The following is a 24,718-nucleotide window of genomic DNA, read 5'->3' as shown; positions in this document are numbered from 1 at the left end:
TAACTGTGCGCTCAAGTGGCAGCAGCACAACTAGCTCAAATAATGAAACAGAAATATGTATATTGAAATCCCAGGATAACCATGCATTTTAATCTTAATGTAAAAAATTTAAAGGCCCCAGTGAAGAGTAAAACAAGACCATAAAAGGCATAAGCCTAAAGCACACAGAAAAGGGGAAATTAATTTTTAAAAAGCAAAATTTATTCAATCACGCTGAAGTTAAACAGTGCTAAAGATAGCATTGAAGACAGGAATGTGGGGGGAAGGGGGGGAAAGGTCTTACTCTGTAGTACAGGATGGACTAGAAGCTGGGATCCTCTTGCCTCAGCGTCCGGAGTACCCGGCCAGGACAGAGTTTCAACAGGTACAAAATAATAGATTTGGCCAAACTTAGTGCATGTCTTTAATCTACTCAGAAGACAGTAGAGTGCTTACCAGCACAATTTAAAAAAGAAAAGCCAAGTGTGGGCAGGTACTTATAATTTTAACATGAAGAAGGCTGAGATAGGTCAATCTCAGGCTCATGGCCAGTCTAACTAGTTGATGAGCTCCAGGCCAAAAAAAAGACTCTGTCTCAAAAGAGATAGGTGACATCATTAGGGATGACATCTTCCTCTGTCCTACACACACACACACACACACACACACACACACACACACACACACACAGGTGGGTAGGTGGGTGGGTGGGTGGGTGGGAGCAGGAAGGGGACTTGCTGAGAAGACAGTTCCAGGGAGAGAGAGGGTGATAGGTTAATGGGTGGTCAAAATATATTACATTATATATTATATACATGTATGTAATTATCAAAGTATAAATACATTTTTTAAAAAATTAGGAGTAGGGGTACACCTCGATGGTAGAAAAGGGGCCTGAGTTCCATTCCTACAGTAGAGAAATTGAATGACTGTATATGGTGGCATAAAGAAAATTTTAAAATAAAAAGATATGACAGCCATGACTCTTGCTAGAGTCAAGTAAGAAAAAGATCCTCTCCACAAAGAATAACTGTAAAGATGTGAAAATTTAATAAAATTAAAAACAAAGTAAATTGATTCTGAAGCTTGGGAAATCAACCAAAAGCCAAACAAGCATTTGAGAAGCGCCCATGCCTTACAAACATCCAGGCTTGTTGGAGAACACTGGGACTTTCTGGCTCTCAGACCTGTGGCATCTCTCATTCCTTATGCCCAGTTAAGAAGCTGTACCAGAAAGGAGCTGGTTACAAGGACAGCATCAGGAGCTTTATGTCACTGAAATCAAATACCTTGGAGATGCCAGTTAACGGATGCAGGCTTTACTGTGCTCAGGGTGTCAGAGCTTTCAATCTGTCATACGAGGGAGGGCATCATGGTGGCCAGGAGAACAGTGAGTCTCTGTCTCAAAACAAATGAAAGAACACTAAGCAGATAAAAAGTCTTGGTAGGAAAGCTCAGAATTTTAAATGCCCAGATCTGTTTTTTTTTTTTAAAGATTAAAAGCAAATTTAATTATGTGTTGTGTGTGGTGGATATGTGCACGTAAGTACAAGTGCCATAGCTAAGCCCAAGGGCATCAGACCCCTGGAGCTGCAGCTACAGGTCGTTGTGAGCTGTCCAAACTGGGTGCCAGGAACTGAATTCAGATCCTCTGGAAGAGCTGCAAATGTTCTTAACCACTCAGCCATCTCTCCAGCCCCTAAAAAGACCAGTTCTTAAGAAAATCTTAAAAGAGTAATTCAAAGGAAGAGAACATGTGAGCAATACTCAGTGGAGAAAACAGTAATGGAAATGGCAGCTCAGCATCCAAAGTGTGAGATACAGCAGAGAAAAATGTCAGAGCAGTTGTTATGATAGATAACCCCAAAAAGAGTTGTAATGAAATAACTGAATAAACTTGTGAACATAATGAATCTACAAATAAGAGATTCCCAATAAAGAGGACACACACACACACACACACCCCAAATGGAAATAGTGAAGGTAAAAACACAGTAACTGAGCTGAAAATACAAATACTCAGCTCAGCTTGAGATGTCAGGAGAAGAATAAAAGCCTGAAAAGAGGCACCTTACATTCCTACAGAGCAGAGAGGAACGCATGGCTCAGAAAAATTGAATATTTTTATCATGAAACAATGTCATACATGCCAACATACACAATGGGAATTCCAGGAGAGAAGTTTATCAAAGCACATGAAAACATTAATCCACAAAATAAAAAAGTCCACTGAGCTCCCTGTGGGGTAACTAGGCACAACACAAACTGCTGAGGGCAAAGCTGGAAATCTTCCTGAGCATAGGAGAAAGGCAACTTATCCAAAATGGCAGAAGCCTGGAGTGACACAAAGACCCAGGGAAGAATCTGTCAACTGAGCATTGCATATCCAGTGAAAATAAGAAGAAAGGATGGAGAGATTGCTAAGTGGTTAAGAGCACTGGACATTCCTCCAGAGGACCTAGGTTTGGTTTCCATCGTGAGCATAATGACTCACAGCCATCTATAACTCCAGTTCCAGTGGACCTGACACCCTCTGGTGTCTACAGGCACCAGGCACACTAGTACAGAAAAAGCAAAGCATATACACATAAAATAAAATAATAATAATTTAAAAATTTTAAATACAAAGAGAAATCACAGACTACGTGAAAATATCTGTAAACCTGATAAAGGGGTTATCGACAGAATATATAAAGAAACTCCTATATATGTAAAAAAAAACAATTTTAAATGGGCATAAGATTTAAATAACTTTAATTCATAAAGATACAAGACTAGTCAATGAAAATGAAAAGAATATTATTACTAGAGAAATATAAATAAAAATCATAATGGCATATCATTACGTATCTAGTCCAATGGCTGTATTCAGAAAGACAGAGGAAATGGAATTCTTAAACACTGCTCAAAGAATGCAAAATAGTATAGCCAATCTGGAAAGGCTTGGCAGTTTGATAAAATTAAATGGACATTTACTACATATGACCTAAAAATTCCACTGCTAGGAACTGACCCCAAGCAACTGAATGTGCTCACATAAGCACGTGTGCACAAATACCTACAACAGTGTTTGCACTGGGGCAGGACTGAGGCTCAATCGGAAGGTGTTCGCCTAGCACACATGAACTCCCGAGACTGAGCCCTAGCACCACACAAATTAGTGTGGTGGTGCATGCCTGATCTCCCAGCACTTTGGAAGTGGATGTAGGAAGGCCAGAACTTCAAGGTCATTCTTGGCTGCACAGTGAGTTCAAGCTCAGCCTGGGCTACATAAAACCCAGTCTCAAGAAAACAAACAAACAAACAAGCAAAATAACCTTAGATGCTAAACTCAAGAAATAGATTCAGAGAGAGGAAGTCATTGTCTTCAGTTGTGTTATCCACTGGTGACCCTACCCTGCTCCAAGAATAGTTCCAATCTGATGGTCACACAGATGGGCCCAGCTAAAGCAAATGCCTCACAAGACCAAACCAAAAGTCAACTATGGGAAGAGAGGATGTTGAGGGTTCACAGGGATGAGAGGGAGATAAGAGAATGAGTAAACAGAGCACATTATATATGTGTAGGAAATTGTCAAATAAGCAAAATAAATGGCATGACTATCTACACACAGTATCTAGACACTCAGGTCCAATATTGCCCAGATTTAAGGCAGGACCAAGGATAACCTGCACAATTAAGGTCATTTCACTTAGGTCTTCTTACCTCTTGAGTTCTACTTAAGTCACTTCTACCCATTTATTTTCCTTTTATCCTGCAGACAGGGTCTCCTCCAACTTGAGCTGGCTCTCCTGAATCCACACATCATGCTTTTGCAGTTCATCCATTAGTTTCTTTTTAATGCTGAACAGTATTTTATAATATTTCCTGAACATATGGAAATTCATTTATCCACTCACCAGCAGATAGATATTTAAACTGCCTCCAGTAATCAAAGCCATTTCTTTGTGCACAGTGATAGACTGAAAAGAATTTTCTAAACACATACAACATAAGGTCACAACAGTTTCCTGTGGTTAGAACTGTATTCCTTTTCTGTCTCGATAAACACTACAAGAGGCAATTATAGGTTACTAGTATGTCACAGAACATGTATATTTTTCCAACTAACTTGCTCTTGAAATGAGCTGTGACCTGGTTCTAAAAGAAATCCAGATGCTTCGGGGTCCATGTTCTTAACAACATGTCCTTGGTAACACTGGGCACAGGGTGTAGACACTTCTGTGGTCAACTGCTTTAGTCTAGTGACATCTAGTGGCAAAGGTGTTGTCAAAAATAGAACTGGTGTTGGCTAGATGGCTCAAAGGGTTAGGGTAACTGCTTCTAAAAACCTGAAGACTTGGAACTAATCCCCCAAGACCCAAAGTCTAGTAATAAATTTCCAAAATCACATCTCTTTAAATATGTTTAGGGGCTGAGGAACGAAGTTCCATGCTACACGTTTGACTAGGATACTTGAGGCCCTGGGTTCAACCCCCTGCACCACAAAGGAAGTATCACTAAAATCATTAGCTTAATAATCTGAATTTTGTGACAATAACTAGAATTCAAGGCCACCATCCTCAAACATTAGTTTTTCCAATGTATGGCCCATGTACCTATTCGATGTCACTTAAAATGCTAGTGTAATAAACAGATGCCTTTTAATTCAATTACTGAAAGGGAATCTGAAGCCAGAGTCTGACCATTAGCATTTTTAAAGTTTTACCTGGTAGCTTCTTATACACACTAACACTTTGGAAATAATTACAGGTTGCACCAGACAGTGGTGCAACCTTTATTCTCAGCACTTGGGAGGCAGAGAAGGTGTATCTCCGAGTTGGAGGCCATGCTGGTCTACAGAGCAAGTTCTAGGGCAGCCAGGGCTACACAGAGAAACCCTGTCTTGATAAACCAAACCAAAACAAAACAAAACAAAACGTTATAGGTTGAGCATTCTTAATTCAAAAACTGGAAATGCTCCCAAAACGTGAAACTTTTTAAACATGGAGTCAATGCTCGGAAATTTCGGATTTCAAAACATTTCAATCCCATGAAAGCATTCCCAAATCTGAAAAATTCCAAACTCCCAAACCCTGATATTTCAAAGCATTTAGAATAAGGCATGCTTAACCACACTAGCAAGAGCACAACAGAAGTTCTTCTACATTGTTCTGATTCTCGTCAACCATTAAGTCTTGGGATAACTTTCTTCCTGTAGGTTCCCCACCAGCATACACTGTGGGCCCTTACTATGTGCTACCACGACAGCTCCAAAAAAAAAAGACCAGGGACTCTTTATGGAGCACAATCATGGTTTTGGTTCTGAAGCTCTAGGCTAAAGATATCTGATGAACAAAAAGAATGAATAAATTTGTTTAGATGAATGAATAAATATTATAGATAGCACAGTTCTAAATCTTGGATGTGACTCCCTTCTGTTCAGGAGTTAAGAACCTCATCTATAGGTGGGCGGTGGTGGTGCATGCCTTTAATCCCAGCACTCGGGAGGCAGAGGCAGGTGGATCGCTGTGAATTCGAGGCCAGCCTGGTCTACAAAGTGAGTCCAGGACAGCCAAGGCTACACAGAGAAACAAACAAAAAACAAAAACAAAAACAACAAAAAAGAACTTTGTCTATAATCAATTCTGAATAATGTAAGGCTGTTATCAAAGCAAGCTTTCTATCATCCGTTAAAATTTGGGAAATGGAAGGAACAGATTTTATTTCAATTCTGGAAATATTTACAAAGTCTCATCTTGCCAAAATTAACATTTCACTTCTAAATGTTAGTATGGTTAAAAATAGAAGCATATACAAGAGTTTTTGAAAGTAGAAAAGTTAAAATGACTAACAGGATTCTATACTGTCTACCCTTATATATTCAGGCTGTCACAAACTACTGGCAAACCAGAGCATCAAAGAAAATAAATACATCTCTTACTGTCACACTTCAGCAGTATTTTCGCTAGCTCAGACAGGAAATTACATTGCTTACAAAGACATATCTCCAGGTACTTACATTGGCTTAAATTCAGAATATAACACAAATTACAAGTACAAATTAAAAAAGAATAAATAATCAGGATGCTTGCTGGCAAATACTCTAACTTTGGTTTGCTGTGGGGAGAGGAGGAGGTCACTGTGGAGCCCAGCAGGCCTGGAACTTGCTGTGTAGCCCTGGCTGGTCTCCAACTTATAGCAGTTCCCTTGCCTCTGCCTCCAAGTCCTAGGATTATAGGACTGATCCATCATAACCAAGCTAAGCCAACCGTAAGATTAACTGAAATTTAAATCAAAGTTTTCTGTTGAAGTAGAAGGATGACTCAATATTAAGGCATTTTTCTGTTATGGTCTAGGCTATACAGGAAGAACTTACCTCAAAGTCAGGGGCATGGGGAGCCTAAGCTGAAATTATAGTTCTAGCTCCTTACCTATGGCTATCTAGATTATAGTATACCACAAATATGATTTTAGCAAAGAGTTATTTTGGCTTTTATATAGCTCCTTTTTTATTTATATCAAAGATTTTCAAACTAGGAATGCTCTCCCAGACTCTGTCTTTAGATAGCATCACTCATTCCTTGAAGTCAAGCTCAAACGTTTCTTCCTCTGTGAAGCCTATTCCTAATTCACAGGCTGAGCTAATCCTCCTCATTTCACACATGCCTGTTCTTCTGAGCACACTGCCACTGTTGCTTATACTATATTACTGTGAGGTATTCAGTTGTCTAAATTGCCCACAAAACCACCCAGGCTCCTGAAGGTTGGCGGCCATGTTGTATCATTTGCATTCGTGCTGTCTGAACACTCTCAGACACTTAGCAGTATGTTGCAAAAATGGCTTAAAGGCTACACGCATGAGGCTTGAAAAAGAAAGAAGAGGTAAATAGAAAAACACGGATTAAAATGTTTCATTCTACTTCTGTAGAAATTACTAATTTCTACAAAGAAGTAACTACTATTCTGCCTTCTAGTTATAAACAAATAGAAACTAGATAAAGTATATATATGAACTACTCTTCAGATGCTCTGCAGCGGCCAGTGCCTGACTTTGTCCCTGAGAGGAGGAAAACAAAGCCTACTATTTTCCTAGCTCTGCCTAAAGGCAGTTTCCAGGATGCAGACCAGGGAGGTGACTTAGTCATGGCTGCTGTAACCAGAACAGCATGGATGGCAGCTTAAACAACACATCTTTCTTCCTCCTACTTCTGGAGCCTGGAATAGCAATGGCCTGGGAGCCTGCAGACTTGATTCTAGTTCGTAAATGACAGTCTTCTCCTCTTCTCTTGTAAGGGCATGAATGTCGCCGCCAAGAGTACTACTCCTACCTTCAAATCACCTACAGGCCTAAGGTCCCATCTCCCTATACCAGCATAGGGATTCCATTGTACCTTCCAGTTTAGGACTGATAAAAACCATTCAGTCCATAGCGAAGGGCATCTGTGAGAAAAGCCCAGCTTCCTTACTGATCTGGAGAGAGAGAATGGTCTTGGAAAAACTAGTGTCTCCAGCTGACACAGCAGAACATGGAACGGCAAGACCACAGTAAGGGAACACTTGAACTCTGCACCAAGGTACCCGTGGATCTCCCACTAATACTAATCTGAAAATGCATGGAATAAAATTCTATGAAGCTGGAGAAACAACCACAGGAAAGTGGTAAATCAAACAGTTTCTTAATCTCAATCAAGGCCAAGAATAGTTCGTCTTCCCACTAGCCACAGTAGGAAGTTCACAGAAGCTGAGGCCACAGGTAGAGTTCTCACAGGTAGTGTTTGGATTCTGTCACCATGGTAGGAAGGATATGATATACTGAGGATTGCTCTGCACTCCTTGTGCTGACCTATACCTGTAATCCAAGCATCGGAGAGGTGGAGACAGCAGGATCAGGAGTTCAAGGTCATCCTTGTCTACATAATATGTTAGAGGCCAGCCTGGGCTACATGAAACTCTATGTCAAAAACAAAATAGGCTGCTCTGGAGAACACAACTGGGAAGTAAAAAAACCCAGAGAGGGTCACACTGATTGTAAGGAACCTGTAACAAAGCTGGGCATGATTGTGGCACATGCTTTTAATTCCAAGGCTCCAGGCAGAGGCAATGGATCTCTGTGAGTTCAAGGTTTACGCAATAAGTTCCTGGAGCTAAGGTTATGTAGAAAGAGAGAGAAAAAAGAAAATAAGTTCAAAAATAAACATATACAACTGAGCAAAGTACTTCAAAAGAACATAGCAATTAAAAACTATAAAATTTGTAATGTTTTAGCCTATAAGAAACTTCCAGCCATGCAAAAAGAATGTTTGATCAACAACAATAAAAAAAAGAATGAGAAAAAGTCAATATAAATGCCTTCAAATTTTCAAATCAGAGAAAGATAGCATAAACAGACAAATAGAAGTTTCAGGCCAGTTATCGATCTGATTTTAAAATACTTGGGATGGATTTAGAACAGTATAGACAAGAGAGAAAATAAAGTACTGAATTTAGAACTATAACAATGAAAATAATATAAAATAAGGATAAAAAGGAAAAAGAGTAAAATTAAAAACTGAAAGCTGGGAGCTGAGAGATGGCTCAGAGGTTAAGAGCACTGTCTGCGCTTCCAAGAGGTCCTGAGTTCAAGTCCCAGCAACCACATGGTGGCTCACAACCATCTATACTGGGATCTGATGCCCTCTTCTCGCATGCAGGGATACATGCAGATAGAGCACTCATATACATAAAATAAATAAATCTTTAAAAAAAGAAAAAAGAAAGAAAGAAAACTGTATCAGGGCTGGAAATAGAGGCCAGTGACAATGTGCTTGTTTGCAAAAGCCCTAGGGTTTGATCTCAGCACTGCAGAAAGAAAACAAATAAAAAGGCACCCACAGCAGGAGGATGCATAATTCAAAGCCAACTTGGCCTATATATTGAGTTGTAGGCCAGCCAGGGCTGGCCATATAGCAGGACTCTAAAGACTATGATAGCAAACAGAGAGAGAGAGAGAGAGAGAGAGAGAGAGAGAGAGAGAGAGAGAGAGAGAGAGAGAGAGAGAGAGAGAGAGGGAAAGAAGAGGGAGAGAGGGAGGAGAAAGCAAACGAGCTAGGTGATGGTGGTGCACACCATTAATTCTAGTACTTGGGGGGCAGAGGCAGGCAGATCTCTCAGTTTAAGGCCAGCCTGGTCTCCATATCAAGTTCTAAGACAGGCAGGGCTACACAGAGAAATTCTGTCTTGAAAAACCAAAAAGAAATGGGGAGGGGGCGCGCGGGATACGGGCAAGAAAGGAAGGAAATCAATAGTACTAGCCTGGGAGAAATATCAAGTGATCTAATGATAGATAGAGCTACTGAGACTCACAAAAGGAAAAATATGAGGGAAAAATATTTAAAAATAATAACCAATAATATTTGATTAAAACAACCAGGTATCCACCAGGCCAGTGAGATGGCTCAGAAGGTAGCGGTGCTTGCTATACAATTTTGGTGACCTGAGTTCATCTCCAGAACCTATGTAAAGGAGGAAGGAGAGAAAACACTTTACAGAGTTGTCCTCTGACCTCCACACACATACAGTGGCTTATGTGCTGACATAAACGTATCATGTATGCATGCGCGTGCACACACGCATGCACGCACACGCGCGTGCACACACACACACACACACACACAATTTAATTCAAAAGCTATTAGAGAACACATGGCACATATCAGTGTGAAGTTGCTATTTTAAAAATATAGGTAAAAACAAGCACACACTGGTGTATGCATATGCAGGTGTATACATATACATGTGTTTCCTAGCCAAATCCCCTGAGGAGGTATGGGAATGGTTCCTTGATGTCATTTTCCACTAGAAGACCCAGGCAGTAGTTTGAAAAGTGCAGGGTCAGGCGGGGACAGCATGATATTGTTACAGAAACCAAGGGTGTGTTCAAGGAATAGCAGGAACTCATCAAAGGGACATGAGAAATTAGACTAAAGGTGTGCAGCTGAACACACTTGGAACATCTGAAGAATGAAAATAATTACTTTACTTGCAAAAAAAAAAAGCAAAAACAAAAACAAGAAAACCAAACCAAAACCAGGAGTCCACCATTCTACACTTAAATAAGTGAACGCAAAAACAAATGAAAGGAGAAAACTCTTCCTTATATTAGAATGCAAGCTGGTCACTATGGAAGGCATGATAACATAAGAAAGGCATTGTGCAACCATGACAGTATAATTAATTCCAAAAAAAAAAAAGCCTCAAGCTGGACATGGTAGCACATGCCCATAATCCTAGCACTTGGGAGTGCAGGTTAGGAGGTCCAGGAATTCAAGGCCACCTTTGGTTATATAGCAAGTTAAAGGCCAGTGTGGGTTACATGGGAATCTATCTCAAAAAAAGAACAAACCAACAATAGTAATGAAGAAAATGCATCAGTAAATTTTCTAAGTGGTAGAAGAGAGTGGACTGGAAAATGAGAGTCACGGTCCTGCTGCATCTGTTCAAAATGCTGAATGCTTTTTGTACTTGTTTTTTAAGGATTTTATTTTTTAAAAACCCTGGGTAAAAATGACACTTCTCAGCTGCAAGATATACTAGAATGTTTAGACTAAAGGGAAATTAAATCAGCTTGGCATGGTGGTCCAGGCCTGAGGCAAGAAAACTGTCTCAACTAAGGCCAACTTGGATTACAGAACAAGACGCTGTTAAAAAGCAAACAGACAAAAACAGGAGAAAAATAAAATAGAATTCTAAAATAGTCAACTGATCTAAAAAGGGCAGAGGAAGTATATGAATCACAGGGCACAAATGAAAAATAAACTAACTGGTAGGTTTAAATATAGTCCCATCAAGTTATAACTCATTAAAATGCAGACTGTTGGCACCTACTACTGAGCTGGTTGTCTACAAGACATACACTTTCAACATAAAGGCATAAATAGATTAAAATGAAAGAGTAGAATGAGACTATAAAATAGTAAGGATAAGAAAGCTGGGCAAACCAGACTACATGATGGGCAACATCACAGGTAGAAATTTCATAATGGTGAAAAAGGTCAATATGTAATCGTTAAGCCTAATAATAGACTCCAACTACACAAAACAAAAGCTGGCAAAAATAAAACATTAAAAAAGGTCAAACTGGCAATCATAGCTGGGAATTTTGCCCATCTCTTTTAGTAAATGATGACATTAAACAAATCAATGTGAACACTATTAACTATAGTTTGACCTAATTGACACTTAGAGACCTCGACACCCAACATTATAGAATCCATTCTCTTCAGGAAGACATTCAACTGTATATTATCACTTGATTTTATTTTATTTTTTTTATCTCAAAGAAGAAATAGTCTCAAGGGACTGGGGATATAGGCCAGGCAGTAAAGGACTTGCTTTACAAGCATGAGGACCCAAATTGCATCTCCAAAACACATAGTAAAAGGAAAAACAAACAAAAAGTGAGATCAAGAGTGATGGTAAGCACTAACAAAGCGGAGATGGGCAGATGCCTGGAGCTCACTGGACAGCCAGCTGACACTTGGTAAATTCCAGGCTAGTGAGAGACCGTCTCAAAAGAAGGGGACGGGCCAGGGAGATGGCTCAGCAGTTAAGAGTATCTGCTGCTCTTCTAGAGGACCCAAATTCAGTTTCCAGCACCCACAGCAGGCAGCTCACAAACCCTGTATCCAGCTCCTGAGTATCTAATGTCCACTTGTGGCCTGTGTGGGTATACGTATACAAGTGGCAATATACAACACCAACACCAACAACAACAACACACACATACACACACAAACACACACATACACACACATACACACACATACACACATACACACACAAACACACACATACACACACATACACACACAAACACACACATACACACACATACACACACAAACACACACATACACACACATACACACACAAATACACACATACACACACATACACACACATACACACACAAACACACACATACACACACATACACACACAAACACACACATACACATACATACACACACATACACACACATACACACACAAACACACACATACACACACATACACACACAAACACACACATACACACACATACATACACATACACACACAAACACAGGTGAATAAAAATATCTTTTTTTAAAAAAGTGAGTAGTACCAGAGATCCTCTCACTTCTCTCTATATATACACATAAATGCACAAATACCTGCGAACACACACAAATTTAAGGGAAAAAAAAAACTGGCTTAAGATTGGCTGGGAGTGTAGCTCAGTGACAGGGTGATTGCTTACCTAGCATGTACAAGGTCCTGAGTTCCACTCTCAGCACCAGGGGGTAATGGGGGCTTTCTATGTTTATTGAACAAAGTGAATACATTCATAGCTACATAAGTAGAAGATGGGACGTACTGAATTTAAAGGCACAGTGCATAGGCCTGGAGAGATGAGTCCTTGGTGCCCAGACACACATTTAAGCTATCCTGGCTTGCTTTCTACTGCTATGATAAACATCGCGATCAAAAGCAACTTGGGAGGAAAGTATATATTCTAGCCGGCAGCTTACAGCTCATCATTAAAGGCATCAAGGCAGGAACTGAGGCAGCGACGAGGGGTGATTGCTGCTTACCAACTTGTAGTATGGCTTGTTCAGTTTGCTTTCTTTCTTCATTTAAAAAATTTTTTACATTTTATTTTTATGCATGTTTTTCCTTGCATGTATATCTGTGTGCCTTTTGTGTGCCTCATGTTCACAAAGACCAGAAGAAGTCATCAAATCACCTGGGACTAGAGATAGAGGTGTTTGTGAGCCACTATGTTGGTGCTGGGAAATGGACCCATGAACCCATTTCTCTGGAAGAACAGCCAGCACAACGGCCCAGGACTATCCTCCATGCCAATAATCAAGAAAATGCCCAAAGACTTGCCTAAAAGCCAATCTGATGGTGGCATTAGATTCCCTCTTCCCACACCTGATCTGGCGTCTGGTTTAAAAAAAAAAAAATCAATTTACAAGCCAAACATCCATGCATATAAAGTAAGATAAAATTTTTAATTAAAAAAAAGGAGGCCAGGTAGTTATTCATGGGAGGCAGAGGCAGGTGGATCTCTGAGTGTGGGGCCATCCTGGTCTACAGAGTGAGTTCGAGGATAGCCATAGCAGTTACACAGAGAAAGAAACTCTGTCCCCAAAACAAACAAACAAAATCCTAGTACATGGCTAAATTACTGGTTTATAGCTAGAGAAATAGGACAAAAAGTTGAGGTTGACAGTACAAACTTAGAATCATCTTGATGTCTACATTTCAGAACACTTAAGGTCTTTAGAATCTTGTTTCTCCAGAAGAGCACTGGGCAACCAGGCATGCAGAGAAGAACAGGCTAATAAGCTTCAGCAAAGCCTCAAACCATGGAGATGGAGCAGAGCAACAACACCCAAGGGAAATTTAGGAAATGGAATGATAATGTGCACTAAATACAAAAAAGAAGAGGTAGCTTTGGTCTGAGCGGGGGGGGGGGGAATGTCAGGCGTGAAAAGAGAACATAAGCAATCTTCTACAGAAGCATATCAATGAAACAAGGAGAGGGCTGTAGGGACTCAGTGGGCAGGGGTGCTTGCTGCCAAGCCTGACGACCTAAGTTCGATCCCCAGATTCCTGCTGACAGGAGAACTGACTCCTGCAAGTTGTCCTCTAATTTCCACACACTTTCTGTAGTGTGTGCGCGCCCCATGCAATGTGCACACACTAAAATAAATAAGAACTTCAAGAATGGCAAAAGCAGAAAGAATACAGGAGCAGCATGTAGTGGCCATTTGCTAAGCAGGTTTGGCAGCAGAGATTTAAACAAAAGGAGGGGCAATGGAGTCTAGTCTAAACAAAGTAATTAAAAAATATTTTCTGTATATATCTGAACAAGAGAAAAGAGGTACACTGACCCAGATACTAGAAGGAAAGAAGTACAGAAGCAAAGTAAATGTGTGTGGAGCATTTCAGCAGAAAACAGACATCTTCTCTGAGGTAACAGGATGGATGCAGGCCCATAGCCTTGCTAATAAGAGCAGAGCACTGAAGCTGCTTTGGTGAGATGGCTTCACCTTCCCAGTAGATTTAGGCAACTCTTTACCTGGTATTTCTTCTCCCTCCGTTAGGCTGGGTCTCTGCTGGTTAATAATTTGTGTTGCAAGCTTAGCCCAACAGCTACTAGACACATAAATATGTCTACAAAGTAGTCAGGAATAAGCTACCAACTTTTCCAACTATATTTAGGATCAACCTGTGCTTGGAGGACACTTTAAAGTGTTCAGAGAAGACTGTGACTCTAATCAACACCCATCCCCTCGACCTTTCATTTGGTACACCACTTTCCAATTCAGTAATGTCTGGCAGATGGTAGAGACAGCTGTCTCGTGAATGTGGAAGACTTTCTATCTTTGAGGAGCAATTGGGAAGAGAAACAGTACATAGTAGACAAACTGGTCACATGAACTCTCACTTCTCATCCTTTCCCGTTGCTTCCTTCTTCCTCCAACTAAGTGTAATTTCCAGTGTTCCGAGTGGTCTAAGACCCTTTACTACTGTTCTATGGAATTTAGCTTCCCCAAGAAAAGACCAAAGAGCTGGCTTGGTTTCTTTGTTTTAGCTTTTCTTTCCTTTGTAGCTTATGCCCAGGCTTGCCACAGACTGTCTTTTGGCCTCTGCCTCTTGGTGTTAGGGTTACAGGCATGGGCCACTTCATCCAGCTCCAAGCTCTTCAATAAACGGAATCCATTCCACTGCCTTCTGTTCTTAACACCCACTTTCAGAACACTCAACAAAGCCGCTTAGTGTCACGTAGGCATCCATGTTGTATAAGCCTGATCTTCCTGGCTAGTGGCACGACAGTCCTTTCTCACACAGAAGACAACCCTGATGTTATATCCAAGGTCATGAACAAAAATGGTAGGTCAGTTATAAACAATGTCATGTGTGTATATGCATCTATTCATGTACCAAAAATGAATAGGATATTTTTCTAACTTTGACATAAAAACAATATTTCTTTTCTCTTGTAAATGCTTCATTCCTATAGAATGATATAGAGTCAGCTTTATCTTAAAGAGTGAGTGGTTGAAATTTGAGAAATATGTAGAGCTTACTTAACTCATTGGAATCTCAGTAACATACATTAAATCAACAATTTGCTTCTGTATTTTGTCATGGCTACACTGCTTCTTTTTAGTTTTCTTCCATTTCCTATTAAGTATTTTACATATGAAAATAAATTGCTAACTCAGGGGTTGCTATGAAAAATAGAAATTCTTTGACTTGAAAAAAGGAGAGGAAAAGATATTTGTATTATAAAGCATAAATTATACCCTGGTATAATTATGCAAAAGAGTTAAAGCCAAAGAATCTGCTTGCTTATTAAAATGCAAGCATTACCTCAGTCATACAAATAGCCCCAAAACTCGCCCAGTCTCTGCCTCTGCAGATCACCCACCAGCATTAGATTACATCATATGACATTATGGAACAATAGTGAATACTGTGTTAGTTGAATATATTGTTTTGAAAGAATAAACTGTCATTAACTTGAATAAAAGCTTTCTGAAATCAAACCTGGGGGGTAAAGCCTTCACTGGGTGGCCCTTTTTTTTTTTTTTTTTTTTAACTACTTTAAGAAATTGCCTCACTCTGAAAGCAAGGAGGAAAAAAAAAAAAAAAAAAAAAAAAAAAGAGGGCAGTATGAAGGCAGCAGTGGTGAGTCTCCTGCAACTCCTGCAATGGCCAATCAGGCAGGGGCCAGAGCTTTACATTACCAGGCAGAACAATGTCAAAGCACGAGGCTCTACTACACATTGGGCATCTAAAATCCAAAGAAGCTCTCACCCACACACCCTCTCCCCAGGACATCAGTGATTTATACAGCAGGCTCTGCTACGGTGGGAACAAGTCTTACTCTAAGGCCAGCGTGTCCCAATGCCATCTGAAGATGGGCTATTGCTACCGGCCAGTGACTTTAGGCTAGGAATTGAAGGTGATTCCTAATGTTTTAATCCATAAAGTAGAAAATAAAATAGCTACTGTGGGGGAAGTGCTGAGGGGAGGTGGACACTATAATTATTATCAACTGTATTCATTGGTTGACCTAACTTTCCTGTCTGCCTGTCTTTTTTCAAACACTGCACAAGGGGTTTCTTGTTCACAAATGAAACACAAGCATCTGTAAACACTCGCTGCCTTTTGTTTGTGCCTGTGGTCTAAGCACAGCCATACATTGACATTTCTAATCAAGTGAGTTCTCGATCTTCCTTAGCCAAACCCAGCTGAGCACTCAGAGTCACCGGGCCCTCATCTGCTTTCCTCTCCGCTATAACCTATTCTCAATGTAGATAGATGTTGGTAAATCCCTGATTACACCCTAGTTACCAAGGTAACCAAATCCAGGTGCATCACCTTGCAAGGCACTGAAAATATATCACACTTATCACTCATGTTCAAAGTGGATGACCTAAAACTCATGCTAGCTTCCCTTAACACCAAGTCTTCTAGATACTTTCCCCACTAGTCAGTTTATTCTCATGTGAATTATTTCAAATGATCAAACAGCTAGTCCCAGTAAATGTTTAAGTGTATCTCCATTTCAGTTTTGCTTTTAGTGTTCCCCTGAGAAGACGCTGAGGAGCGAGGGGGGGCGGGGATAGCAGGAAGAAGGCATGTGTAAGCTGACTGTGGGCTGCGCTCCATGCAGACCCAGGAAGGCGGAGTGTAGAATACCAATATCCAGCTATTACGCTTCTGAAGGCTGGGCAAGTGTATGGGAGGGTAGAGATTTCATTAGTGTTGGCTTCTTTGGAGAATCACATTATTCCGCAAAATATGGGGAATGAATAAGGAGACAGGTAAGTAATGGAATATAATATGTTCTTTTATAGAGCAGAGGGCAGATGGAAGCCTAGTCTTGAGTGAAAGCATGACTGGCCTCATCTGTAAAGTAGATGAATTGCTGGGAAGAATACAACAACACACTGATCACCTGGACACACTATTTGTTTTTGTTGGACACAGCACAGAATGGTGTAACTAGGGTAGGACTTGACATAGGTGATGAAGTTTCAAGTGCAATCTCTGTGTACCAGATATCTGATCTTGTGTAAACCACTTAAACAAATTTAGTGATGCAAGAATTATAAGAATAGTAGTGCGTGCGTGCGTGCGCATGCGTGCGTGCGTGCGTGCGTGCGTGCGTATGGGGCCAGGGTACATTCTAATATAAAATAACTATAGAAGCTGTTTTATTAGAGTCTATTATACTACCAGCTGCTCCTGTCTGGGTGTCTGTGACTGTAAGGTTCATATTGAAGCTCACTCCACTGAAATCATAGGCTCATGGTATGTGGAGGCGGGGCCTTTGGAAGGGAATCAGGATAGTGGTCATGAAGGTGGAGCTTTATGATTGCATGAATGGCTTTACTTGCTGAGAAAGAGAGACCAAGTTAGCAGTTTTCTCTGCCTGGTGAAGTGATGTCCCTCTTCATGCCATGACCCAGCAAGAGAGACTATCACCAAATGCCAAGAATACGCCAGTGCCAAGGTCCTCAACATCAAGAAGTGCAAGGTAATGTGACCGCTTTATAAATTTCTCAGTCTGAGGTATCATTATAAAAAAAAAAAAAAGAAAGAAAGAAAAGAAAAATGAGGAAAGATGCAAGGCAAGTAAACCACAACTGTATTCATGCTCATTGTTGCTAGGTTTTTGTCCTGTGTGTTCTTGTGGGGATGGAGGCAGGGACTCTGAGGAACTTCTATAGCAGAAGCACCATTCATAGACAGCCATCTCTGCGGATAGAGAGACAGCTCAGTCAGTAAAGCACTTGTCATGCTAGCATGAGAACCTGAGTTCCAACCACAGAAAAAAACTGGAAGTGGTAGTACACACTTATAATCCCAACCCTGGGTAAGTGGAGGCCGGCAGATCCATGAGGCCAGTTGGCTGAGCCTAGCTGGCAAGTCCTAGGGCCCAATGAGGCCATGTCTCAAAAGACAAGGTGGATAGCTCCTGAGAACAACGCTGAAAGTTGACCTATGGCCTCCGAACATGCACCCACACAACAGTCATGCACACACACACACACACACACACACACACACACACACACACACACGGTAAAGAAAGTAAACGCTACCTAATGGAGATATGAAAACAATAAAGTTATGGTCTTCATATAAAGCACCTTGAAATATGCTAATCAGGTAGGTTATCCCTCCTCTCATAAGCATACTTTTCTCTCATGCACGCAAGTTGCCAGAATTGATCACCAGTGCATTAGTGCTGACAGAACTTTTCAATGAGTCTGAACTAGTAAACCCATACCACAATTCAAATCACAAAAAAATAATGAAAATCTTTTCATGGAAATATAGCAGGAAAAGGGCCACCTCCAATAACACCAACTCATTCATTGATTTTCTTGATCTTATTTTATATGAAGTTCTATTTCAAGTGTTAGGCTTCAGCAGTGGAAAGAAATGGTAAAACAACTGGGCTGGCAAGATGGCTTAGGTGGGAAAAGGCCCTTGCCACCGAGCCTGATAATCTCAGTACCCACAGGAATGCAGGAAAGAACCTGCTCCCAAAAGTTGTTCTTTGACCTCCATATGCAAGCTGTGACACACACACACACACACACACACACACACACACACACGTAAAATGTTTCCTAATTCATAATAAGTCAGTGGTGAGTAGGAAAGAGACTCCAATTTCAGAAGGGAAAGTCAAGAAAGACTATTCAGAGACGGTGCCAATTAAGGAAAGACCTAAAGGAGGCAGTGGTGGGGCACGTATAAACCTCCCCTCCAAGCCCAGACACCGCAAAGTCTACCCTCTTACCTTTTAAAAGGGGCTGGAAGGTTGGGATCTCTTGCAGCTTGATGACGTCAGGATCATTGCTAACATTCCTTGAGGCCTGAGAGCCCTGAGCTACCACCACGATGTCATCCATCTTGGCTCGATGTTTAGCCGGAGATGGAGTCACTGTAAATAAAGGTACACAGCTTCAGTACCCGCATGCTGGAAAGCCACCGCCGCCTGGCGACACAGTCACTAGACAGAGTAGCTCCTGGTAAATGAGAGGTTGTCTCATCGTGACGTACGTACTTCTCTTCAAAGCCCTCTTTATTTGAAATGACAAAGCTTTTCTTCTCAGAGTGGTACTGGCTACCTTTTGTCTTTGAAATGCTGAAGTGGATTGAAGTTTTTTCTGTTGTTGGGTTTTTGTTTGTTTGTTTGTTTGTTTGTTTGTTTTAACTAAAAGGAAATGCTGGTGTAAAGAGGCACGCCTTTGATCCCAGCACTCCACAAGCAGAGGCAGGCAGATCTCTGTGAGTTCAAGGCCAGCTTGGTGTACATAGTGAATTCCAGGACAGCCAGAGCTATATAGTGAGATCCTGATGAAAAACAAACAAACTCAATAAATAATAAATAAAACTAAACAAATAAAAGATTATGTGGGGGATGTACATCTGCTGGACATAAACTGGACACGGTGGCCCCCATCTGTGATCCCAGTTCTAAGGAGGTTGAGAAAGGAAAATCCAAACTTCAAGAACAGGCGCTGGTGGTATGATTCACTGGTTAAAGGCACTGGCTGCTCTTCCAGAAGACCCCAGTTCAATTCCCTGCACTCACGTGTTGGTTCAAAACCACTTGTAACTCCAGTTCCAGTTGATCCAATGCTCTTTTAAGGCCTCCCAAGGCATTATATACAAATGATGCACAGATATGGCATGCAGGCAAAATAATTACACACATAATAAATAATTTTTTGTTAAAATTTCAAGGACAACCTTGGAAACATAAATCCACCTAGACTTCATGAAATACTGTCTCAAAGGAAGAAAAAATATTTTTATATATAAAATATAGTTATTTTGTAGTAAGGCTGGTACAAGTAGATTATTGGGAACTTCTCTTTTCCTTCCTTCCTTCCAAAGCCTCTCACATACTAGGCAGGTGCCCTACCGTTGAGCTCTAGCTCTAGCCCAGGACATACACACACAAACACATACACACATACACACACACACACATACACACATATACACACACACACATTCAAACATACAGAAACATATAACATGTGTGAACTTCTTTCATAGCCAAGCATTTTATTATTCAATACAATATAGATTTTTTTGTAAAAATGTCTCCGTTTTTGATTGTCCTGATCTCCTGACATACTGTCCAATAGTTTACAAATGAAGGAACAAAACTGGGAATTGCCCAAGGTCAACAGCCCTAGAAACAGATTTAGGAAAGGCACTAAATGTCTCTGGGTCCTTAGTACAAAGGCTCTTCTTAGTGACACGGAATGCAAACGTGTCTCTCTGGCCTATCAAAGCCAGCCAGGTGTTGAACAGAACCAGTAGTAGCCAAAGCCTCTGGTTCCAACCCCAAATTATAAGTCTATTCCTAAGGCTCCAGGGAGTCTGGTGCAACATTAGTGCACAAAAGGCACAAACCACCAACCAACAGGACCATTTTAGGCAGAGGCAGCATTCAGAAAATTGGAGCACAGCTTCTGAGGCATGCCAATATCCAGTCCTTGGGAGGGAAGAGGTTCAAACCTCCAAGATTCTCTAGAACAAAATATCCTCTTCCCCACGTAATTTCCTGGTTGGGATAAGGATGAATCCCTCACAGTGTCTTATACACAAAAGTCCTAGTAGTCGATAGGTACACTCAAGCCCACCAGTCCGATGTAAGGGTAGATACCACAGAACTAGTCTGCCTTCTGGAAGCCAGCTCTTCCTGATGCTTGGCACGGAGGGAGGGGGTGCGGTGGGGTGGAGGATGGAGGGATGAAGCGGGGGAAGTGCTCAGAGAGAGACAGACCACTGATGATGATGACTAGAACAGACAGACCTTTGCTACTTTTATTGCTTCTTTTTTCAGGAAAAAAATTTATCCTGGCTTTGTAATTTATGTAACATTTTACAAAAGCAGTACCAAAAAGTCTTTTCTGCTACAAATTATATGATTCTTCCTTTTCCCAGACTGTAAGGAAAAGGAACTTCAAAGAATTCTAGTCCCTCTCTGCTACTTTATGTATAAAATGGGCAAAGATGTGTTTAAAAATGCGAATAGTATAAATACTGTATATAAACATATGTAAAGCACCTGGCACTGGAGGGTCTGCGAATTGTATCAGAAATAAACTTAGGATGAGCAATTGTGTTAAAGGGTGCCACACTACTTCCCCTATACGACCCTTCTTGCCTGACACAGGAAAGTAAGAGACAGCCATCCTTGTCGTTTCGTTACAAACAGACATGGCACGCTGGGCCTTCCAAGGAAACAACACACAGCAAGGCTAGCGGAAGCAAGCCCCCAGACTGCAGGCAAAGTCTTCAGGGAACTCATCTTGAGGAACGCCCTTGAGCATGAATCATCACCGCATCTGTTAGCTTCCACATTTGAGTGACAAATGTCGCCAAGTAGAGAGCCCCTAGGTCGGAGATTTTAACTAAGTAGGCTTGCACTCCTTGAGTTTATCTACGCCAGCCTCAGAGGTTACTTACCTAAGTGGGTAACAACAACAAAAAGACCAAATGGTTTTCAATTACCAGCTGTTTTATTGAGCACTCGCTACAGGTCCAGCACAGTACCCTTCCAATTCCCACCTCAAACGCTTAGAGAAATCTAAATGTGAACAGAAGATACACTAGAGCCTGCCTACCATCTGGCCAACTTAATAGAAACCTGAACCGACACCTGAAGGGAAAAAGCGGTTTCCGGAAACATCTGCACCCAAACATGGAGAGTGGCCGCTCAGTGCTCACAGGTCCCTTCTGAAAAGGAGCCTCGACACCCCATTTTTCAAAGAGCCTGATCCTAGACGTCCTGGGTTATGATCAATCCACAGCGTGAGCCAAATCTCGGGCATCTGTGGCGAGTCTTGGAACTGAACATTAACGGGGTCGTCTTTTAAGGATTAGAGTGAAGCTGAGCGAGCCGGTTTAGGGGACCAGGCCTGGGGCGGGAGACCACGCTTTTTCTGTTTTAGGGCACAGTGTGGGGGGTTCCCCCCACACACACGAGGGGCCATCGGCTCCGCAAGCAGCGCCCGGGCGGGAGGTGAGGCACCGACCTGAGGCGTTCAGATCGCCGGGGCGGCTCTCGGCCTCCGCGCTCTGCTCGCTGCCCATGGCGACAGCAGCGGAGGGACAGCGGGGCAGGGGAGACCCCGCTGGGCCACAGACACGCGGGGAGGCGCGGCACGGAGGCGCGCCACTCGCCCTCCCGGTGGGCAAGCTGACAGGAGGCTCTAGACACCGGCGGTGCCGCGGCAGCGACCACGACCGGCGGGAGGCGCTGCTGTCATTCACTGGCTCAGGTACAGCTTGCTCGCTCCTTCCGGGACGCCCATTGGCCGCGCCGGCTACGCGTGGCCGTCAGTTCCGGGTTCGGAGGTTTCGCCCCCCAAAACGGGGGCGGGGCGGGGCGGGGCGACGCGCGCTGGAGGCTGGGGCGGTGTTGTCTTAAAGGGCCAGGCTTCCCCAAACTCAAAGGCATCCAGAAGATTAAACCTTTTCCTGTCCTGATGACGCGACCCTTTGAGCACCACGTGTTAGTCACGGTAATCCTGACTATCTCCGAACAGCTTTGAAAAATAAGCTTGATTTTTGTTTTTGAAACAAGAGTTCACGCTGTAGCCCTGGTGGCCTCCAATTCACGATCCTCATGACTCAACTTCTTGAGTGCTGGGATTACAGAGGTGAACTACCATGCCCAGCAAAATGGTTATTTTTACTCCTTTTTCTTTCTTTCTTTCTTTCTTTCTTTCTTTCTTTCTTTCTTTCTTTCTTTCTTTCTTTCTTTCTTTCTTTCTTTCACCAATGGAGTAGAGAGGTGGTCTGTAGACCTCGAGTTTCAATACACAATAGTAAAGAAACAGAGCTCTTTTCTAAACGTTGAAAACAGGGAGTTTAGCAGTAGGCGACTATACAGGAAATGCCAAGACTGTTTAAAAAAAAGGGAGGGCGGGAGGGGTTATCTAGAAATGAGAGAAAAACTGCTAGGATATGCTGCTTTACATCTCTTGAAAGGGAAGTTAATCTAGGCACTTTTCGGGGGATCTTGGCAGTTATTGACAGGTCACTAAGGAACTACCAAAGGCCTGGAAGATGTACAGCGAGTACAAAAAGGAAATTGCTTGTCTGAGCAAATCACAGATATATGGGTAGTAACCCAGTGCCTTCCAGGGGGTCTCTCATCTGCTTCAAGAAATTACAAGCAGCTAAGCTCTGTGGTGTATGCCTGTGCTGCTAAAATTCATAATAATAATATGAGAATATTATTATAAGTTATAATAATAATATAATAATACGATATACTAAATTATTATAATAAATTCATCTGCATCCTCCTACAGTCCCAACTACGGTCAAAGTTTTTTCTGAGGAACCAATGAAATTATTAGGCTTATTTATAGAGCAATGGGGGGGGGGGGGCATGGGTGGCTTTAGAGCAGCCGCACTGGACATTCAGCACCCAACATGCAGGATCGCTCTCCTTTAGGTGTATTCGTGAAGTCCCCACCTATATGCCTTAGCCCCATCCGGAGACAGTCCTCCACCCCCAAAAGCCACCTGCAGTTTCTGCAGAATGGCTTACAGCTGGTTGGGAAGAGTAGCTGGACACTCGGGTGAGAGGTCCATGATCTGCCCCTTCTCCCCTTTTCCTTCCAAGAGGAAGGGATGCAGTCAGCAAGCCCAGCCGGAACCCTGAACATGGAAGCACTTTGGCTCCCGGTCTTGTCCAACAGCCTGGAATCTATCCAGTGCTCAGAGATTGTGGTGGTGGAGGAAGCAAGAGGATCAGGGGTTCAGATTTGTCCTTGAGTACTTAGAGAGTTCAAGGCCAGCCTGGTCTACATGAGACCCTATCTTAAAAAACAAAACAAAACAAAAAATAGTCCTAAGGTTTCGTGTATAGGGCTGGCGAGATGGCTCAGAGGTTAAGAGCACTGGCTGTTCTTCCAAAGGTCCTGAGTTCAATTCCCAGCAACCACATGATGGCTCACAACCATCTATAATGTGATCTGGCCTACACACACTTCTGGTGTGTAGGCACATGCAGGAAGAATTCTGTATAAATAATAAATAAATAAGTCTTAAAAAAAAGATTTCGTGTATAAATACAATCCCAGCAAGGCCAATTGACCTAATGATTTTTAACTTTCTTCTGCTGTATCACAAACCTCTGCTGTTTGAGGTTGGGTGTGCTATGTGGTTTTGAGACAGGATCTCTATACAGTTCTGGCTTACCTAATGTTTGATACACAAGCCCAGGTCAGATGAGTCTCCTGCCTCAACCTCCCAAATGCTGCGATTACAGGTATGTGCTATCATGTCGGGCTCTAGAGTGGTGAGGAAAGGTGAGGTTTTTGTTTTGTGGTGTTGTTGTTGAGACAGAGTTTCTCTGAGTAATAGCCTTGGCTGCCCTGGCACTCAGACCAGGCTGGCTTCGAACTCACAGAGATCTGCCTGCCTCTGCCTCAAATGCTGAGATTAAAGATTAAAGGTGAGGCCTGGAGAGATGGCTCAGCGGTTTGGAGCACTGACCGTTCTTCCAGAGGACCCGGATTCAATTCCCAGCACCCACATGGCAGCTCACAACTGTCTGTAACTCCAAAATCTGACACCCGTAGACATACAATGCACATAAAATAAAACTAAATAAATTAAAAAAAAAAAAAAAAAAAAAAAAAAGAAGATTAAAGGTGG

At 41.9% G+C, this 24,718-nt stretch overlaps 1 protein-coding gene across 1 annotated transcript in view; it reads right to left on the bottom strand.

Moving 5' to 3' along the window:
• Borcs5 (BLOC-1 related complex subunit 5) overlaps window positions 1–22,359 on the bottom strand; it is a 68,255-nt gene extending 45,896 nt beyond the window's left edge. Inside the window, exons 1-2 of the mRNA XM_051155479.1 lie at window positions 22,081–22,359; window positions 18,822–18,965 (exon numbers count right to left, since the gene is read on the bottom strand). Coding sequence (XP_051011436.1) covers window positions 18,822–18,965; window positions 22,081–22,138 — 202 coding nt within the window. The 5' untranslated portion in view covers window positions 22,139–22,359. The remainder of the gene's footprint in view (window positions 1–18,821; window positions 18,966–22,080) is intronic.
• Window positions 22,360–24,718: the final 2,359 nt, after the last annotated feature.

Source organism: Acomys russatus, chromosome 13 (genome assembly GCF_903995435.1).
Source record: "Acomys russatus chromosome 13, mAcoRus1.1, whole genome shotgun sequence".
Taxonomy (NCBI): domain Eukaryota; kingdom Metazoa; phylum Chordata; class Mammalia; order Rodentia; family Muridae; genus Acomys; species Acomys russatus.
The sequence above is the reverse complement of the archived record's forward strand: the minus strand, read 5'-3'. Positions and strand labels throughout refer to the sequence as shown.